The sequence below is a fragment of the Carcharhinus amblyrhynchos genome, chromosome 18 (assembly GCF_965287045.1).
Source record: "Carcharhinus amblyrhynchos chromosome 18, sCarAmb.v2.hapA, whole genome shotgun sequence".
Classification (NCBI taxonomy): domain Eukaryota; kingdom Metazoa; phylum Chordata; class Chondrichthyes; order Carcharhiniformes; family Carcharhinidae; genus Carcharhinus; species Carcharhinus amblyrhynchos.
The window spans coordinates 35,826,850-35,848,170 of NC_137341.1; the positions used below are offsets into that span (position 1 = coordinate 35,826,850).

Consider the following 21,321-nt stretch of genomic DNA (forward strand, 5'->3'; position numbering starts at 1 on the left):
GACAGAGGGATAACTTCAATTTATCCTACACATTTCCCATTCTCAGGGTTAGAATAGAATCCCTACAGTGTGGAAATAGGCCATTCGGCCCATCAAGTCTGGCCCAGCCCCATAACCCCATGCATTTACCCTACCTAGTTCCCCTGACACTAAGGGTCAATTCAGCATGGCCAATTCACCTAACTCGCACATCTTTGGGCTGTGGGAGGAAACTGGAGCCCTTGGAGGAAACCCATATAGACACAGGGAGAATGTGCAGATTCCGCACAGACTATGACCCAAGCCAGTATTCGAACCCAGGTCCCTGGCGCTGTGAGGCAGCAGTGCTAACCACGGTGCCACTGTCTTGTCCCAAGAGTGTTCTCACCCCAGAGTGTTCTGTTATGTTTTGCAGCCAGTGAAATACTTTGGAAGTTCGGTCAGTATTGTAATGTGGGAGATGCAGCAGCAAATTTGAGCAAAGCAAGTTTCCACAAAGGGCGCTGAGATCATTTATTTAGTGATATTAGTTGAGGGTCAAATAATTTCCAGGAATGTGGGAAGAACTCCCCTGTTTTTCTTTGAATGATACCATGGAGTATTTTGTGTGGTCTGACAAAGCAGATGGGGCCTCAGTTTAGTATCTCACCCTAAACAGTCCGACAGTGTAGCCAGCCTCTGGTACAGTACCAAGTCCCATCAATGCATCTTTTGTTAACACTTTTTCAAAAAAGTTCCAGATAAGTCACGCCATAAATTTGTTTCCAAAAGAGTATTTTATTTAGTCATGAGACATAAATCTTGTTGCAAAGCAGTTCTATGAGTGTACATTTGTTTATGCACCTCGACTGTACAGACACATTGCGTTGCAGGTGGCCTCAGAGGTTTTATTTGAACATTTTATTTGAACTCTGACTTCAGTTTCTAGTCTTTCTTTAGGATCGAACTAGTCGCTGGAATTCTGCAATGAAAAGATAAAGATGTGATTGCACTCGTGAGGGTACAGAGGCAATTAATGAAGATCTTGTCTGGACTGTAAAACTTTAAGTTTGAGGAATTGTGGATAGGGTGGAGTCATTTTCTTTGGAACAGTGTAGGCTGAGGGATGACCTAGTTCAAGTGTATGAAATGATGAGGGGTCTAAATATAATGGATAAGGAGACTCTATTCCTCTTGGTTAGGAAGTCCAGAACCAGGCATGTGGATTTAGAATGGGATAAGAGATTTAGAGGGGATTCAAGGGGAAATTTTTCATCCAGAGGGTGATGGCTGCCTGGAATTGACTGCCTGAAAAGGTAGTAGAGACAGAAACCCTACAATATTCGGGCGGCACAGTAGCACAGTGGTTAGCACTGCTGCTTTGCAGCTCCAGGGACCTGGGTTTGATTCCCGGCTTGGGTCACTGTCTGTGTGGAGTTTGCACATTCTCCTCATGTCTGTGTGGGTTTCCTCCGGGTGCTCTGGTTTCCTCCCTCAGTCCAAAGATGTGCAGGTTAAGTTGATTGGCCATGCTAAATTTGTCCTTAGTGTCCTGAGATGCATAGGTTAGAGGGACTAGTAAATATGTAGGGATGTGGGGGTAGGGCCTGGGTGGAATTGTGGTCAGTGCAGACCCGATGGGCTGAATGGCCTCTTTCTGTCCTGTAGAGATTATAAGTCATTCAATATTTAAGATCTTCTTGGATATGTACTTGAAGTTGATAAGGCTATGGACCAAGAGCTGGAAAGTGTGATTAGGCTGGATAGCTATGTGTTGGCCAGCACAGACATGATGGGCTGAATGACCGCTTTCCATGATGTGAAATTCTATGACTCTTTAATTATGCACAATACAATAAATTAATAGTAGGGTGAGATGGTGCGTGATGCAATGCAGATTCAGCTCGCCTCAACACTGAAGTTAAGTTGCATCAAGCTGATGGGTGCCAAGACGAGGCTGAGGACCAGGGTAATAATCTGTGAGTAGCTTGGCCTGGTATGCAAACCTCGGTGGCAGCCTAATAATGGGATCACTTTATTGTCCCAGATGAGTGGCGCCATTGAATGAGGCTGCAGAGAAGGAGGTCATTTGGCCCATTGTGCCCTTGCTGGTTCCTTGAAAGAAGTACCCAACCAATTCCTCTCCCCTCATTCTTTCTCCTGAGCTCTGCAATTTCTTTCACTTCACGTGTTTATTCTGTGATAACTTTTCCCCTTTGGGGATGGTAGTTAACAACAGAAGCATTTCATAGATTGTTAGAATTGCTGCTTACAAATCATTGAAGTGCTGTACAAATAGCAAGAGTGCAAACAGAGAGAGAGCGTAGAAGGAAGACTGAAAGAAGAAAGAGAGAGAACAAATGGATAGACAGGCAGATAGACAGACAGAAAACTAGACAGGTAGAAAGCGAGACAGACAGAAAGAAAGCTAGACAGAGGGACAGAAAGAAAACTACACAGACAGGCAGACAGATAAGGAGCAAGAGAAAATATTGTGCCTCCTTTAGCTTTTGGTGTGCAGAACTTTTAATACAGTTATTGAGAACTATTCATTTCAAGCAACATATGCAAAGGAAAAAAGTCAGAGAGAAACATAAAATTACTTTGAAAAATACCCTGCATTATTAAAAATCAGTGAAGAAATAAAATCTACTACATTTTATAAAGAAAGAATTTGTATTTATATATTACCTTTCACTGAATCAAAATGTACTTTACAGATAATGAAGCACTTTTGAAATGTAATCACACGCAGCAGTTAATTTGTGCACAGCAAGCTCCCCGTGCGATAATAAGCAGATCACCTATTTTTAAAACTTTCCCAACCCTCTGGCTTACCACTAATCTTTGCCACACTCCTTGCTTAACCATGGTTGGTTTGTCCCCTGCCTAGAATCCTTCTCCCTCACTGGGATATATCTTTGTTGTGAGTCATGAGCTATTTTCATAATTGTCTGCCATTGTTGATTAACCGTCTTTCCTGCTAAACTCCTTTCCCAGTCCCCTTAATCAACTGTTCCCTCATTCCTTTATAATCAATCTATTTAATTATAGCACAGTATGTGACCTAAGTTTCTCTCTCATTGCCCAAATGTTTTGTTTAAAAAATGTGTTAAACCTACCTTCAAATCCAATTTTACCATCCCCATTATTGTCAGCAGCAGAGAGCATTGACTGGGCCTCGTTATCACTCAGTACTCTGGCATCAGTGGAGAAATACTGAAGAAACAACCTGAAGCGGAGAACCATGACTTAGTGATCAATCGACAAAAATACTTGCATTTAAATGGCTTTCTAACTTAGTATAAACCTCTCAATGTGATTCACGGGAGCAATTATAATTTAGTATCATGAAATATTGAAGGGTTAGATTTTAAGGAGTCTCTTAGAGGAGAGGCAGAAAATTTGGGGCAGTGCAGTGGCGCAGTAATTAGCACTTCTGCTTCATAGTGTCAGGACCTGGGTTCAATTCCCGATCTGGATCATTGTCTGTGTGGAGTTTGCACATTCCGCCTGTGTCTGCATGGGTTTCCTCCGGGTGCTCCAGTTTCCTCCCACAGTCTGAAAGATGTGCTGGTTAGGTGTATTGGCCATTCTAAATTCTCTCTCAGTGTACCCGAACAGGCACTGGAGTGTGGCAACCAGGGGATTTTTGCAGTAACTTCATTGCAGTGTTAATGTAAGCCTGCTTGCGACAATAGGAAATAAACTTTAAAAATAAATTTTAGGAGGAAATTCCAGCACTTAGAGCCAAGACAGATTATCATAGAAATGGGATATTTATAGGAGGACAGATTAGAGGAGTGCTTAGATCTTGGAGCATTGGGGATTACGGAAATGGGAAGGGGAACAAGACTATGGAGTGAAAAAAATGCAAGTTATAAAACTGAGGCACTGCCAGTGTAAGAGCCAGTGTAGGTTAGCAAGCCTAGGGGTGATGCAAATAAGGCATCATAACATAGAAAAGAAAATAAAATGTAGAATGTGATTCCTCACAAAAAAATGTCCAGAATTCTACATCATAATGTGACAGAGAAGCCATTTGGCCCATCAGGCCTGCGCTCAATCTTTGTAAGAGATACCCAATTAATCCCACTCCCTGACTCCTTCCCCATAACCTTGCATTTATTTTTCCCTTTCAACCTACAAATCCCAACTCCCTTTTGAAAATTTCAATCGAGTCTGCTTCCATCCCCCTAACAGGCAGCACATTCCAGATCACAACAACTCGCCTGTGTAAAATAAAATTCACATCTTATCTCTGGCTCTTCTGCCAGTTAAGTCACCCAGGTTGTTTGCAATTGAATAGAACAGCGATGGCTTAATTAGTCGATCTGTGTCAAACAGTTTGAATTACCCGTGAAGACTGATGATTAATATGTTACCCACTCATCCATCGAAAGCATGACCAATCATTCTTCATTCAGTTGATGGTAGAGTATTAAACTCTTTGTTCATTAGCATCAGCAAGCAGGAGAGAAGGCAGTGGTGTAGTGATAATGCCGCAGGCTTAGTCATTTCAAGGCTAGCTCTCTGGAGGGCTATGGTTCAAATCCCACCGTGACAGCTGGTGAAATTTAAATTCACTTAATAAAGCTTGGGACCAACCAGGAATCAGACAAGCATTGTCGTTGTGGTTCTGAGCAAATGTCCCTTCCCACAGCTCGCCCATTCTCAACATAAATGGACCTCCCCAGACCTGCGGATTCTTTCTAGTTTTCTTTGTGTCAGATTTGCAGCATCTGCAGTATTTTATTATGGGATCTTTGCTGCTGTTGGCCATAGTCTCTTTGACAGACAAGCTGTGTGGCCAAGAGCTTCCAGTGTGGCTTCATAGATTTGGTCTCTGACAAAGAAGTGCCCAACCAATTCCTCTCCCCTCATTCTTTCTCCTGAGCTCTGCAATTTCTTTCACTTTACGTGTTTATTCTGTAATAACTTTTCCCCTTTGGGGATGGTCTGTAGGTGGCAGGGGGACTGAGTTAGAGCTGGTTCTGTGTCTGATCTTACCACACTTGATGTGAGCAATCACCTTAGGAGATCAATTTCAGTATGGTGCATAAGGTAGGTTTGCCAAATCTGATTGGACTGTTCCTGGAGTTAAGTCATGTGAAAGAAATAGATTTGGGAGGTGGGGAGAAGCCGGGGGGAGGTTGGTGGGATTGTGTGTGTGAAATATGGGTATTAAGGGATATGGAGTTATAGAGTCACTGAGATTTACAGCATGGAAAAATGCCCTTGTCGATGTCGCCCAGTTTTTACCACTAAGCTGGTCCCAAATGCCTGCATTTGGCCTATATCCTGTTATATCCATCTTACCCATGTAACTGTCTAAATGCTTTTTAAAAGACAAAATTGTACTTGTCTTTACTATGCCTCTGGCAGCTCGTTCCAGACACTCACCACCCTGATTTGTTAGTAATAAATCAGTAATCATCTGATTCAGTGGCAGAACATAAAGGACTAAATAGCCTCTTTCTGTTCCTATTACAGTCATAATCAGTGGATTCTAATTTTCTGTTGTGCTTTGATAGTGAATTGGTAAAAAAAGAATCAGCATATGCCTTTCCCAATGAAGCCAACAGATCAAACAATAGGGCAGAATGGGGAGCGTGCAGCCAATTTGTGCTACCTTCGAACATAATCAGTTTGAGCTCCTCCATCTCTTGTTTAGGACCATATGCCTGCAACTGCAATTATGAGACACTTTTATCTGTATGCTCATTCCAATGCCAGATAGACTTTGTCAGAAATGAACAAGCTGTCACAAAGGCAGTACCAAGTCAAGTCAGAGGTAACTGCATTCTTTCAGAAGAAGATAATAGAATTTGAAACACAAACACAGGGGCAAATTCTAGTCAATGGAACAAAGAACAGGCAAGTCATTGAATAAGTGAGCACTTGGCTCCATCAGATTGCTGCCCATGTGTAGGGTTGCCAACCTTCCAGGAACTTCCAGGAATTTAAAGTCAAACTCCCGGACACTGTCATGCATAATCCTGGAGAAAAATCGTAGGGACGTTAAAAAAGATAGTTTATTAAAATTTTCTTTGAATAATTCTCCTTACCAGATCTAAAAATATTGAACCTGGGGGAAGAAAAGATTGCTTGGCTGAGAGTCAACCATCATCCAATTGGGTAATGAATCAGTTTGCTTTCCAATTGGTATATCCGGATGGATAAATTGGCCGACAAATGGCTGGAGTGTTGGGTAAAGGCATGTGATAGAAACTAGAAGCAGGAGTAGGCCCATTGAGTCTGCTCCGCCATTCATTTTCATCATCGTAATTCAATATCCTGATTCCCCCCTCCCTTCCCCGCATATCCCTCAATCCTTTTAGCCCTTAGAACTATACCTAATTTCTTCTTGAAATCAGACAGCATATGAAGCCTTCAGGATCATCTTACCCATGGTGTGAATATTAAGACCTTCCCTGTTGAACCTTGTAATGCAGAGCTTTACATGCAATGTGTGCTTACTTGAGCTCAGTTTTATCGATGCAGCCGCTGCCATCCTGATCCAGAATTGCAAAGACTTTCCTCAAATCCTCTACGGATTTTTTGGTCAGACCGCACGTTCCAAAGAACTTCTTGAAGTCAAACGACTCAGGAGCTGGGATGGGAAGAGAAATGCAGAGGCAATGAGAATGTCAGGAAGAGGGTTGAGAAAACCTTGCAGTCTTTATATTCGTGGTTGCACTGAATTCTTTGCTCCCCAACTTGCTAATAAATTGGGATGAAACACAAAGGGCTCTCAACTTCTCCACAATGGCAATGTTGTTGTTTGTTATGATTGTAGAGTCTTCATTAAAATAGCAAGCAAACAAATTTCATACCAATGTTAACATAATCAAAGCTGATATTGCACACAATGTTTTGAACCCCCTGGACCCTTGTCCCACTTTGCTGCAATGATAGACTTTGTAGCGCACAATGCAAACGTTGGTACTAGAACCATTTTACAGTAGCAGACTGGCACCAGCACATGTTACAGTATAACTGCAGTCAGTGGGGGAGGGGCAGCATTTTAAGCTATAATCTAACAGGAACTCACTGCAACATCTTTAATTTCCCGATAATAGAAAGGTTTTGTCTATCCTCTCTATTTTCAAAAGTTTCTAATAGTTTCATCATTTTCAGCCTATCTGGCAGAGTTGGGTGCAGAACTTTAAAGTAAGTAAAGTTTATTTATTAGTGTCACAAGGAGGCTTACATAAACGCTACAATGAAGTTACTGTGAAAATCTCCTAGTCGCCACACTCCGGCGCCTGTTCGGGTACGCTGAGGGAAAATTTAGCGTGGCCAATGCGTCTAACCAGCGTGTCTTTCGGACTGTGGGAGGAAACTGGAGCACCCGGAGGAAACCCACGCAGACATGGGGAGAAGGTGCAAGCTCCACAGAGAGAGTCACCCATGCCCAGAATCTAACCCAGGACCCCGGTGCTATAAGGCAGCACTGCTAACCACTGTGCCACTGTGCCGCTTACATCAACATGCACAGTTCAGCTATATCTGATCTGAGTGTATGGAATAGAATTACATAGAATGCGCAGTACAGAAATAGGCCATTTGGCCCAACTGATTTTGTCTGCATTTATGCCCACATAAGTCGTCTCTTCAGTTAACCCTATCAGCAGTTCCTTCAGTTCCTTTCTCCCTCAAGTGTTTCCCTAGTCTTCCCTTATCTGAGTTATTCATCATAACCACTCCCTGTGGTGGCAAACTTCACATTCCAGTCACACTGTGGTTTCCCCTGAATTCCCCATTGAATTTACGTGTGGCTACGTTATTACTATCTTCCTTGTATCAGAAATGTTGCTCTGGCCATTTCAGGCAGCCTTGCATTGGAAAATTCCAAACATTGCCATGTTGGCAGCGACAATTTCACAACTGCAACCACCGGTGAAGGAGGACCTTCAGCCCCTCTAGTTCCTCCTCCCACATAAATCAATGATGCAGGGCTAGATTATACATATGCTGCAGTGGGCAGTAATTTGGCAAAGCCCTGGTAGAACCTACTCAGTGTTTATCCCATTGAACTTAAAGAAACTGATAATTCACCAGGTTCTACCAGGGATGGCAGAGTGAACACATTTAAAAATCTCTAAATCGAAGAGAGAAGGAACTTGCATTTATTTAGCATTTTCAAATATCTTAGGGTATTGGGATATTGACCAGATATTTGGTTTTAATGATGGTTGAATATTGATCCAAGACATTGGAGAAATTTGCTTTGTTCTTCTTTAAAATAGCAGCTGAGATCTTTTATATCCTCTTGTGAAGGTGGATGAGGTTCTCAGTTTAACATTTCACCTGATAGATGGCATCTCTGCCAGTACAGCACATCCTCTGTACTACAGAACCATAGGATCCTGACCTTGCAAAGGGAGGGCATTCAGCCCATTGAGACTGCACCAACTCTTTGAAAGAGTATCTTACCCATACCACCCCACTCTCATTACCTTAACCCCGAGCATTTACCATGGCTAATCCGGCTAACCTACATATCCCTGGACACTAAGGGGCAATTTAGCATGGCCAATCCACTTAACCAACACACCTTTAGACTGTGGGAGGAAACCAGAGCACCTGGGGGAAACCCACACAGATACGAGGAGAATGTGCAAACTCCACACAGTCACCCAAGATCAGAATTGAACATAAGAACATAAGAAATAGGAGCAGGAGTAGGCCATCTGGCCCTTCGAGCCTGCCCCGCCATTCAATAAGATCATGGCTGATCTGTCGTGGCTCAGTTCCACATTCCCGCCCTCTCCCCATAACCCTTAATCCCCTCGCTTATCAAAAACCCATCAACCCACGTCTTAAAAATATTTAGCGAGGCAGCCTCCACCACTTCAACGGGCAGAGAATTCCAGAGATTCACTACCCTTTGAGTGAAGAAGTTCCTCCTCAACTCCGTTCTAAACCGCCTCCCCTTTATCTTGAGGCTGTGCCCCCTAGTCCTACTGTCCTTTCTGAGCGGGAAGAGCCTCTCCACCTCTATCCTATCCATCCCATTCATCATCTTATACGTCTCAATGAGATCTCCCCTCATTCTTCTAAACTCTAACGAGTACAAGCCTAGTTTATTCAGCCTCTCCTCATAGCTCAACCCCCTCAACTCCGGCATCAGCCTAGTAAACCTCCTCTGCACTCCCTCCAAGGCCAAAATATCCTTGTGTAAGTACGGCGCCCAAAACTGCACACAGTACTCCAGCTGCGGTCTCACCAATGCCCTATACAGCCGCAGCAAGACCTCCCTGATTTTATATTCAATCCCCCTCGCTATGAAGGCCAGCATCCCATTAGCCTTCCTGACCACCTGCTGTACCTGCAAGCTGGGTTTTTGCGACTCATGCACAAGGACCCCGAGGTCCCTCTGCACTGTCGCCTGCTGCAGTTTTTCGCCACGTAAGTAATAATCCTTCCTACCATTATTCCTACCAAAGTGGACCACCTCGCACTTGCCAACATTAAATTCCATTTGCCAGTTCCTGGCCCATTCGTCCAGCCTATCTAGATCCTTCTGCAGACTCTCCACACCCTCCGCGCAATTTGCCGTTCCACCAATCTTGGTGTCATCAGCAAATTTCGACACCATACACTCGGTTCCCTCCTCCAGATCATCTATATAAATGGTAAATAGCTGAGGCCCCAGCACCGACCCCTGGGGCACTCCACTAGTCACCAACCGCCAATCCGAATAGCACCCATTGACCCCCACTCTCTGCCTCCTATTTGACAACCAATCCTCTATCCACGCTAACACCCTACCCCCAACTCCATGTCCCCGACCTTCTGCAATAACCTCTTGTGAGGTACCTTGTCAAACGCCTTCTGAAAATCAAGAAAGACCACATCCACCGGCTCTCCTCTATCCACCGCCCTAGACACATCCTCATAGAACTCCAGTAAATTTGTCAGACACGACTTCCCCTTAACGAAACCGTGCTGCGTCTGCTCTATCAAGCAATTCCCTTCAAGATGAACGTGGGTCCCTGGTGCTGTGAGGCAGCAGTGCTAGCCACTGTGCCACCATGCCACCTTATACCAGTATTGCACAGAGTATCACTCCAGATCATACACCGTTAAATGGGTCTTCAACCAATGATCTTCCGACTCAACTGATGACCTTTTGATCAACCAATGATCTTGTGCCTCAATTAATAACCTTTTGACTCAACCAATGACCTTCTGAATCACAGATGAGAATGTATCCATTGAATCACCAGTGGAGGTTAATTCCTTCAGTATTCACTGTATAGTATTATAAATTATTAAATTATATAGATGTTCTCCTTATAAAGCAGCTTAATGTTTTCCACTAGAGTTAATCTCACAATCTCCCCCAGGCTTATATTACTATTTAGACTCCTGTTGTAAAATGTAATGGCACAATGGTCTCAGACTGCCGTCTCACATTGTTGTATATTTAACTAAAATCCCTTTACCACTTTTGATTTCTTTTGGCAAATTAGTCCATGAAAGATGAAAACCATTACCTTTGCATTCTGAAATGGCAGAGTTGATATCACCAGCTCCCAGGACGTCAGTGATTTTCATGATGAAACTATTAGAGGAAAATAACACCGAAACTTCAAACAAAATTTAAAAACTCTGAGCAAAGAATACTGTTGGAATATTATTTTGCAGATGTGCTCACTGTCAGCAAGCTTGTTTCGATAGAATGAAATGATCTTTCACTCTTCTTGGAGCAGGACTGAGAGGGGGAGGAAAGTAGCTAAGACCTGAATGCAGGTGAGTGTAACTGATTTGATTTGATTTATTATTGTCACATGTATCAGGATACAGTCAGGAGTATTGTTTTTGCATGCTATATGGGCAAAACATACCATTCATAGAGAACTAAGGCGAGGAGGAATTTCTTCACCCAGAGGGTGGTGAATATGTGGAATTCAATGCCACAGAATATAATTGAGGCCAAAACATTGTCTGATTTTGAGAAAAAGTTAGATATAGCTCTTGGGGCTAAAGGTGGGAGGAATCAGGAATCAAAAGAAAAAATGCACTGGAGGAATCACAGAACCCTACAGTGCAGAGAGAGGCCATTCGGGCCATCGAGTCTGCACCGAACATAATCCCACCCAGGCCCTACCCCCATATCCCTACATATTTACCCGCTAATCCCTCTAACCTACGCATCTCAGGACACCAAGGAGCAACTTTAGCATGGCCAATCAACCTAACCCGCACATCTTTGGATTATGGGAGGAAACCGGAGCAGACATGAGGAGAATGTGCAAACTCCACACAGACAGTGGCTCGAGCCAGGAATCAAACCCAGGTCTCTGGAGCTGTGAAGCAGCAGTGCTAACCACTGTGCTACCGTGCTGCCCATCAGAATCAGGATATTGAATACAATGATCTGCCAGGATGAAAATGAGTGACAGAGCAGGCTCAAAGGGCCAAATGGCCTACCCCTGCTTTTAGTTTCCATGTTTCTATATAGGGAAGAAGGAAAGGAGAGGGTACAGAATATGGCGCTACAGTCATAGCTAGGGTGTAACGTTATTAGAAAGTTTAAGAGTTAGAGTACAGTTTTAAAAGCATAGAACGAGAGTAAAAGATAGACTTTGAGGGTATGCTGGGGACAGCTCACAAGAAATCACTTCGTTCCACCTTTCATTCTTAGAATAAATTCTTTAAAGCAAAATCTTACCTGGTTACAGCCCTCAGAGATTTCAAATCCTCTTACAAAGCCACAGAATAAAACCCTTTGACCAATAAACTTGGGAATTTGTCCCTTATCACGCTGAAAGGTTTTACCTTTCAAAGTACTCAGTGTCACAAAGTGCTCTGGAATAAGATGCAAGATCCCTGTTCGCTCGATGGTTGTCAAACTCCTCGCTGTTCCATAAGGGAAGCAGCAGAAAGATTCACAGCTAGATGATTCAGTCTGACAGGCTTTGACATGAACTCTCCTTCTATGGCCTTGGTCATCGTATTCATAGCTGATGGGTTAGGGAGAGGGGTGGGTGGGCTGCAGGGTGGGGTGGGGGTAGCCTACTATAGTGGGAGGCTTTTATAGGCTCCTAGAACCCATGTGGTGGGGTGAGGTTGGGTGGGTGAGGGAGGGGTGCGGAGTTGGGGTTGGGGGTGCGGACGTGGGGTAGAGCGGGGGAGGTGTGCTGCAAGGAGAGAACATTCACATCCACTGGAGGTCAGTCCAGTGTTCTGAGTCAGGGCTTCAGTCTCCACTCACTGCGACTAGCTAAATCAGCATTTTAATGCTGAGTTGTTTCAGGTAGGGGTGGAAATGCCATCCCCTCTCTCCCTCCCTCAATTCCCAAGCTGGCTCCAGACTTCCAACGTAATGGTTCATCAGTCTGATCCAAGGTCAGTTTCTGATCTGACGTAAAGGGAGAAAGATAAAGAAAGCGAAAGAGAGAGAGAGGAAGAGAGAGAATCTAACACCACTCACCTGCCTGTGTTCCTGCTTTCCCAGCACTAGCAAGTTTCAATGTGGAGAGAGTGCGGCTGAGTGATATCCGCAATGTGCCTGCCCCTTTATATACCTTCATCCTGTCCAGCATTTGCAGAATTCAGCGTTATGGCTCATTAACAAGAGGGCGGAGACTGTGTCAAATGAAAAGCTGGCTTATTCTCATCATCTTGCTTGGGAAGCACCAATAGAATTTTTCCACTTGTGTGTGAGAGAGGGAGAGAGTGATTAGTGCTGCTGCAGGTGCGGGTTGGTGGTGCTGGTTGGTGAATGATGGCTGATCACTTTTGGTTCCCACCAACCATCTTCCTTTGGCTCCAGCATTCATTCCCCCTCCCCCCCCCATCCCATCATAACCTAATGCAGGTGCAGTGACCTTTCGGAACAGGACTGAGAACAATCAGCGGCCGTACTGTGTCTGGGATAATCTTCTCAGTTAAGTTCATCTCTCTCAACTGGGGCCATTCCAACATCTCATTATAAATATTGGTTTTGGGGCTCATACGAGTAATTCTGCAATGTCTTTGAGCAGTGTTAGGTCAGTGCAATCTCCAGTCTGCTAACTTAGTCAACAACTGGATAAAAACAAATTACTGCCGATGCTGGAATCTGAAACGAAAGAGAAAATGCTGGAAAATCTCTGAGGGTCTGGCAGCATCTGTAAGGAGAGAAAAGAGCTGATGTTTCAAGTCCAGATGACCCTTTGGGTCAACTGGACTTGAAACATCAGCTCTTTTCTCTCTTTGGGTCAACTGGACTTGAAACATCAGCTCTTTTCTCTCCTTACAGATGCAGCCAGACCTGCTGAGATTTTCCAGCATTTTCTCTTCTGGTTTGAACTCAGTCAACAAACTGGGGCTCTATTTCTCTGGAGAAGAGAAGACTGAGGGGCTGACTGACAGAGGTCTTTAAAATGATGAAAGGGTTTGATAGGAAGGGTGCAGATTAGGTGGATTGGCCGTGCTAAATTGTCCCTTAGTCTCCGAGAGTTAGATGGATCAACCAGGATTATAGCAATAGGGTAGAGAAGAGGGCCTGGGTAAGATACTCTGTCAGAGACTCCATGGGCCGAACAGCCTCTTCTGCACTTTAGGGAGTTCTATGATTCTATGATGCAAAAAGGATGTTTCTATTTGTGGGGGCATCCAACACTAGCAACCATAATTAGAGCCATAGAGTCATAAACATTTACAGCATGGAAATAGGCCCTTTGGCCCTACTTGTGCAAGCTGGCCCTTCTCAGCTAGTCCCATTTGCCTGCATTTGGCCCATATCTCTCTATACCCACCATGTAACTGTCTAAGTACTTTTTAAAAGACAAAATTGTACCCACTTCTACAACTACCTCTGGAAGCTTGTTCCAGACACTCACCACCCTCTGTGTGAAAAAATTGTCCCTCTGGATCCTTTTGTATCTTTGTCCTCTAACCTTAAATCTATGCCCTCTAGTTTTAGACTCCCCTATTTTTGGGAGAAGATGTTGACTATCTAACTGACCTGTGCCCCTCATTATTTTGTAGACCTCTATAAGATTACTCCTGAGTCTCCTATGCTCCAGGGAATGAAGTTCCAGTTTATCCAGCTCTCCTTGTAACTCAAACCATCACGTCCTGGTTGCATTCTAGTAAATCTTTTCTGCACCAGGACTGTACACAGTATTCAGAGTGTGGCCTTACCAATGTCTTGTACAACTGCAACAGGACGTTCCAACTCCTGTATTCAATGTTCTGACCAATGAAATCAAGCACTTTCAAGGAGCTATGAAGCTGTACCCCAGGTCATTTTGTTCTATTACTTTCCCCGACACCCTACTATTAACTGAGTAAGTCCTGTAATTCAGGAGAAATTCCTTTACCCAGAAAGTGTTTAGAATGTGGGACTCACTACTGCAAGTAGTGGTTGAGGAAAATAAGACAGTTCAGTGGTTCTCAAATACTTTGGGTTGAAAGACGCCTTTTCAAAAATGGATTAGCAAGTATGGAGTATCCTAGGCTATGTAATACTCTATAATGAGCATAATATGAAAATGCAGCAGGTAAAGAGTCTTTTAACACATAGAATCATAGAAACACAGAATCCCAAAGTGCACAAGAGGTCATTTGGTCCATTGAGTCTGCACCAGCTCTCTGACAGAGTATTTTACTAGGCCCTCTCCCCTACTCCATCCCTGTAACCCCATACATTTACCATGGCTAACCATCAAAGCTTGGGACACTAAGGAGCAATTTAGCTTGGTCAATCCACTTCATCATAGAACCCCTACAATGTAGAATGAGTCCCTTTGGCCCATTGAGTCTGCACCGACTCTCTGACACAATATCTTACTCCCCCCCTGCATCCCTACAACTCCACATATTTATCCCACTAATCCACCTAACCTACACATCTTGGGACACTAAGGGACAATTTAGTATGGCCAATCCACCTGTCCTACACATCTTTGGACTGTGGGAGGAAACTGGAGCACCTGGAGGGTACGCATGCAGGCATGGGGAGAACATACAAACTCCACACAGACAGTCATGGTGCTGTGAGGCAGCAGTGCTAACCACCGTGCCACTGTGCTGCACATGTGGTAAAACAGCTAACTACTTACAGATTATTTGATTGGGTATGCCTATTAGAGTCTGTTATTCTGGAGAAAGTAGGATGCCTAGAAACCAGGGGCAGCAGAATGTGAAAAGTGTGTGAGGGTAGCACAGAGACAGCAGGAGTACAGAGGGATAGCAGGACATTCCTCCAGCTGCTGTTCCTTGACTGTGGCACCCTGAGAGGTCTCTGCATCCCCAATATGCTGCAGGACCCAGTTTGAGATCCAAAAGCATGATTGTTTAACTGGAAACTGGATAAACACATGAGAGGGAAAGGAATAGAAGGATATGCTAATTGGGTAACAGGTAAAGGGATGGGCAGAAGCTTGCGTGGAGCTTTAATACCAACATGGACCAGTTGGGCTGAATGGTCTATTTCCATGCTGCACAATTTTTGTAACATAATTAGAACATAGAACATAGAACATAGAACATTACAGTGCAGAACAGGCCCTTCGGCCCACGATGTTGCGCCGACCAGTCAAAAAACAATGACCCACTAATCTAAACCAATCCCTTTTCGTCCATAAACCTATCCACGGATCTCTTAAACGCCCCCAAACTAGGCGCATTTACAACTGCAGCAGGCAGGGCATTCCAATCCCTCACCACCCTCTGGGTAAAGAACCTACCCCCGACATCCGTCCTATAACTACCCCCCCTTAAATTAAAGCCATGCCCCCTCGTGCTAGCTTTCTCCATCCGAGGAAAAAGGCTATCACTATCCACCTTATCTAAACCTCTAATCATCTTATATGTTTCAATAAGATCCCCTCTTAGCCGCCTTCTTTCTAGTGAAAACAACCCCAAATCCCTCAGTCTCTCCTCATAGGACCTCCCCTCCATACCAGGCAACATCCTGGTAAACCTCCTCTGCACCCTCTCCAAAGCCTCCACATCCTTCCTGTAATGTGGGGACCAGAACTGCACACAGTACTCCAAGTGCGGCCGCACCAGAGTTGTGTACAGTTGCAACATGACGCTGCGACTCCTAAATTCAATCCCCCTACCAATAAACGTCAAGACACCGTATGCCTTCTTAACAACCTTATCTACTTGATTCCCAACTTTCAGGGATCTATGTACGCATACACCTAGATCCCTCTGTTCATCCACACTATTCAAAGTCCTCCCGTTAGCCCTATACTCAACACATCTGTTATTCCTACCAAAGTGAATTACCTCACACTTCTCCGCATTAAACTCCATCCGCCACCTCTCGGCCCAGCTCTGCAACCTGTCCAAGTCTCCCTGCAAACTATGACACCCTTCCTCACAATCTACCACACCTCCGACTTTGGTGTCATCAGCAAATTTACTAATCCACCCAACTATACCCTCATCCAGATCATTAATAAAAATTACAAACAGCAGTGGCCCCAAAACAGATCCCTGAGGCACACCACTCGTAACCGAACTCCATGACGAATATTTACCATCAACCATCACCCTCTGTCTCCTATCTGCTAGCCAATTCCTGATCCAATTTCCTAGATTACCCTCAATCCCATACATCTGCATTTTCTGCAGAAGCCTACCATGGTGAACCTTATCAAACGCCTTACTAAAATCCATATATACCACGTCAACTGCCTTACCCCCATCCACCTCTTTGGTCACTTTCTCAAAAAACTCAATAAGGTTAGTAAGGCATGACCTACCCGCTACAAAACCATGCTGACTATCTCCAATCAATTCATTACTCTCCAGATAACTATAAATCCTATCCCTAATAATTTTTTCTAAAACCTTGCCCACAACAGAAGTAAGACTCACCGGTCTATAATTCCCGGGGAAGTCTCTGTTCCCCTTCTTAAACAATGGGACAACATTCGCTATCCTCCAATCTTCCGGTACTATACCAGAGACCAACGACGACCTGAAGATCAGAGCCAGAGGCTCTGCAATCACCTCTCTTGCCTCCCAGAGAATCCTAGGGTAAATCGCATCCGGACCAGGGGACTTATCTATTTTCAAACCCTCTAGAATATCCAGCACATCCCCCTTATCAACGGCAATACTGTCTATTCTACTCCCCTGCAACCCAGTGTCCTCCTCAGCTATATTCATGTCCCCCTGCGTGAGCACCGAAGAGAAATATTGGTTCAATGCCTCTCCAATCTCTTCTGGTTCCACACACAACTTCCCTCTACTGTCTGTAACTGGCCCTAATCTTGCCCTAACCAACCTTCTGTTCTTGACATATCTATAGAACGCCTTAGGATTCTCCTTAATCCTATCAGCCAAAGTCTTCTCATGTCCTCTTTTAGCCCTTCTTAACTCACTCTTCAACTCCCTCCTAGCCAATCTAAAGCTTTCTAATGCACTACCTGAGCCCTCAAGCCTCATCCGAACATAAGCCTCCTTTTTCTTTTTAACCAACGAATCAACTTTTTTAGTGCCCCACGGTTCCCTAGCCCTACCAAATCCCTGACAGGGACATACCTATCACGGACACGCAGTAGCTGCTCCTTGAAAAAACTCCACATTTCAGACGTTCCCAGTCCCTGTAATTTCCTAGTCCAACCTATGCTTCCTAATTCTATCCTAATAGCTTCATAATTACCCTTCCCCCAGCTAAAACTACTGACCCGAGGTTCATGCCTATCCTTTTCCATCACTAAGGTGAACGTAACCGAATTGTGGTCAATTTGAAGTAAAGTCCATTCTTCAACAGCGCCTGTCAAATCCATGGAAGGACAAGGGCAGCAGATGCATGGGAACACCACCACCAGCTGCAAGTTCTCCTCCAAGTCACTCGCCATCCTGACTTGGAACTACATCACTGTTCGCTGCTGTTGGGTTCAGATCCTGGAACTCACTTGTACACTCACACCGCATGGACAGCAGGGGTTCAGGAAGGTCGCTCACCACCAACGTCTCAAGGGCAATCAGAGATGGACAAGAAATGCTAGCCTCACTAGTGACACCGAGATCCTGAGCATGAATAATAAAAATATTGACAGTTCCCTGGGGTATAAGCCATTGACAATGTCTGTTTTGGTAATGACGGTCAGTGAAGGTGACCTGGGATATAGAAAGTAGTTTATTTATTAGCGTCACAAGTCAGTTTACATTAGCATTACAATGAAGTTACTGTGAAAATCCCCCAGTCGTCATACTCCATGCCCGTTCAGATACTGAGGGAGAATTCAGCATGGCCAATGCGCCTAACCAGCATGTCTTTCGGACTGTGAGAGGAAACCAGAACACCCAGAGGAAACGCACACAGGCACGGGGAGACTCCTGGAGCTGTGAGGCAGCTGTGCTCACCATCATACCACCGTGCCGCCCATGATGCGGTATTAACTGGAAATTGCACCTTGGAGAGGGCAAGTAGTTAAAGCAGAATGGCTCCATCCTCCCAAGGGTGACATGATGGTACAGTGGTTAGCACTGCTGCCTTACAGTATCAGGGACCCAGGTTCAATTCCCAGCTTGGGTCATTGTCTGTGTGGGTTTCCTCTGGGTGTTCCGGTTTCCTCCCACAGCCCAAAGACGTGTGAGTTAGGTGGATTGGCTCGGCTCAATGTCCCTGTACTGTCAGGGGACTAACTAGGGCAAATGCATGGGGGTTATGAGGATAGGGCCTGAGTGGGATTGTGGGGTCAGTGCAGACTTGATGGGCCGAATGGCCTCCTGTGCTGTAGGATTCTACGATCCTATGAACTTCCAATTATAATGCAGCTGGTTTTAGCAATGGATGATGTACAACACACTCCCCCCCACCCCATGTGAGACCTCTCCTCACTGGAGCTGCCCCGTGCCCCATGCCTGCAATATGGTAAGCGAGACAATACAACCAGTCTAGGGAGTTAAAATATCTTAGGCCCAAAATTTAGACCAACCAGCAGATTTGGAACTTTGGTATTCGAATCGGGATTAGAATTGGTGCCATTGTGTTCAGAAATTATTTGTTGTAAGCACTAAAATGGTTGATTAATTATCATCTCTGTGCTCACTGATCTATGTTGGATTACATTGGGTGGCATGGTGGCACAGTGGTTAACACTGCTGCCTCACAGTGCCAGGGACCCGGGTTCGATTCCCGACTTGGGTCACTGTCTGTGCAGAGTTTGCATGTTCTCCCTTTGCCTGTGTGGGTTTCCTCCGGGTGCTCTGGTTTCCTCCCACAGTCCAGATGACATGCTGGTTAGGTGCATTGACCATGCTGAATTTTCTTCAGTGCACCAAAACAGGGGCCGAATTTTCATAGTAACTTCATTAAAGTGTTAATGTAGGCCTACTTGTGACACTAATAAATAAATGTCAGTGCCTTAAATTTCAAATTCCCATCCTTGTTTCCAAATTCCTCCAAGGCCTCACTCCTCCCTGTTACTGTAATCTCCCTACAAATCTCCAGGACCTCTGAGCTCCTCCAATTCTGATCTCTTGTACATTTCTGATTTTAATCACTCCACCATTGGCACCAACTCTGAGATTCCAACTCTAAACCTCTCCGCCTCTCCATCATTTCCTCCTCCATTAAGATGCTCCTTTGAATCCACCTCTTTGGCTAGGTTTTTATGCAAAGGAGGGAGCCATAATCCACAGAAAGGAATGTGGAGAGGTGATTTTGGTTCCATTTCAATTCAAAAGTGGCTGGGTGACTTAGGAGACAGGCTCTATTCTGGCCTAGATTTCACCCAAGGCCAAACTTTCAGCCTCAGTGTTTTGGAGGCTGGAGGCTAGGCTCTGGTGGAACCTGGGATTAATGCGATGCCAACCCATTTCCTGGGTCAAAGAAAATACCTTGTGTTTCTCATGTGCCTTTCATTGACTTCAAGGCATTCCAAAGCATTCAATAGTAGGCAGTAAAGAAAATCAATGGTATGCTGGCCTTCGTAGCCTGAGGATTTGAGTATAGGGATAGGGATATGTTTTACTACAGTTGTATAGGACATTGGTGAGGCCACACCTGGAGTATTGTGTGCAGCTTTGGTGTCCTTATCTGAGAAAGGATGTCCTTGCTATAGAGGGAGCACAGCGCAGGTTTACCAGGCTGATTCCTGGGATGGCAGGCCTGACGTATGCGGAAGGACTAAGTCAGTTAGGATTATATTCACCGGAGTTTAGAAGAGTGAGAGGGGGTCTCATAGAAGCTTATAAAATTCTAACAGGGTTAGACAGGGTAGATGCAGAAAGAATGTTCCCAGTGGCAGAAGAGTCCAGAACTAGGGGTCATAGTTTGAAGATAAGGGATAAACTTTTCCGAACTGAGATAAGAAGAAATTTCTTCACCCACAGGATGGTGAATGTGAGGAATTCACTACCACGGAATGTAGTTGAGGCCAAAACGTTTCCTGATTTCAAGAAGAAATTAGATGTAGCTCTTGGCGCTAATAGGATCAATGGATATGGGGGGGTGGGGGATCAGGATATTGAATTTGATGATCAGCCATGATCAAAATGAATGGCAGAGCAGGCTCAAAGGGCTGAATGGCCTATTGCTGTTTCTAGTTTCTATGTTTCCTTTTTTTATGTTTCCAAAGCATTTTACAGCCAATAAACCACTTTGGAAGCGCCAACTTGTGCAAAGCAAGATCCTATCAAAATCAATGTGGTAATGACCAGTAAACCCAATATAAACTTGTTGGGTGAGGGATAACTACTGGCTGGTATGCAAGGGAAGATTCACACTCTCTATTTTTTCTCAGTTAGGGCATTAGTTTCACATGTAATCTGAAAGACTGCACCTCTGGTGGCATGGTGATTAGCACTGCTGCCTCACTGCGCCAGGGACCCGCGTTCAATTCTTGGCTTGGGTCACTGTTTGTGCAGAGTTTGCACATTCTCCCCGTGTCTGCATGGGTTTCCTCCGAGTGCTCTGGTTTCCTCCCACAGTCCAGATGACATGCTGGCTAGGTGCATTGGCCATGCTGAATTTTCTTCAGTGTACCCAAACAGGTGCCTGAGTGTGGTGACTAGGGGATTTTCACAGTAATTTCATTGCAGTGTAATGTAAGCCTACTTGTGACACGAATAATTAAACTAAAGCTCTGACACTGAAATACTCCCTCAGTGCTGCACTCACAATGTCAGTCTGGATTTTATGCTGAAGTAAGTATTGTGAACTGTGAAGAGATTAGTGACTGAATTCAATAGAATGATCAGGCTAAGTGGCAGCGAAAATTTAAGGCAGAGAAATACGAAGTCTTCATCAGCCGGGGCATTGAGTACAAGGGTTGGGAAAGTTAGTAAGTTGGAGGGGGACTTGAACCCACAAACCTCTGGCTCAAAGGTGAGAAGGCACTGAGCTACTGAAACAATTGCTGACAACTCTTTTCTCTCTCTCTCTCTTCTCCC

At 44.6% G+C, this 21,321-nt stretch overlaps 1 protein-coding gene across 1 annotated transcript; it reads right to left on the reverse strand.

Moving 5' to 3' along the window:
• Positions 1 to 736: 736 nt before the first annotated feature.
• On the reverse strand, positions 737 to 12,508 carry LOC145355035 (parvalbumin, thymic-like). Its single transcript, XM_080206822.1, has 5 exons — positions 12,404 to 12,508; positions 10,464 to 10,531; positions 6,439 to 6,571; positions 3,081 to 3,190; positions 737 to 940 (listed from the first exon to the last, which is right to left on the reverse strand). The coding sequence occupies exons 2-5, from the start codon at positions 10,522 to 10,524 to the stop codon at positions 915 to 917; spliced, it is 330 nt and encodes a 109-aa protein (XP_080062948.1). The 5' UTR covers positions 10,525 to 10,531; positions 12,404 to 12,508; the 3' UTR covers positions 737 to 914.
• Between the last annotated feature and the right edge of the window lie 8,813 nt (positions 12,509 to 21,321).

Coding starts and splice junctions, on each gene's coding strand:
- LOC145355035 (XM_080206822.1), bottom strand. CDS start 10,524: ATGAAAATCACTGACGTCCTGGGAGCTGGTGATATCAACTCTGCCATT. Junction 6,572..10,463: donor TGCCATTTCAGAATGCAAAG/GTAATGGTTTTC, acceptor TTCCCATCCCAG/CTCCTGAGTCGTTTGACTTC. Junction 3,191..6,438: donor ATCGATAAAACTGAGCTCAA/GTAAGCACACAT, acceptor TCTCCGCTTCAG/GTTGTTTCTTCAGTATTTCT.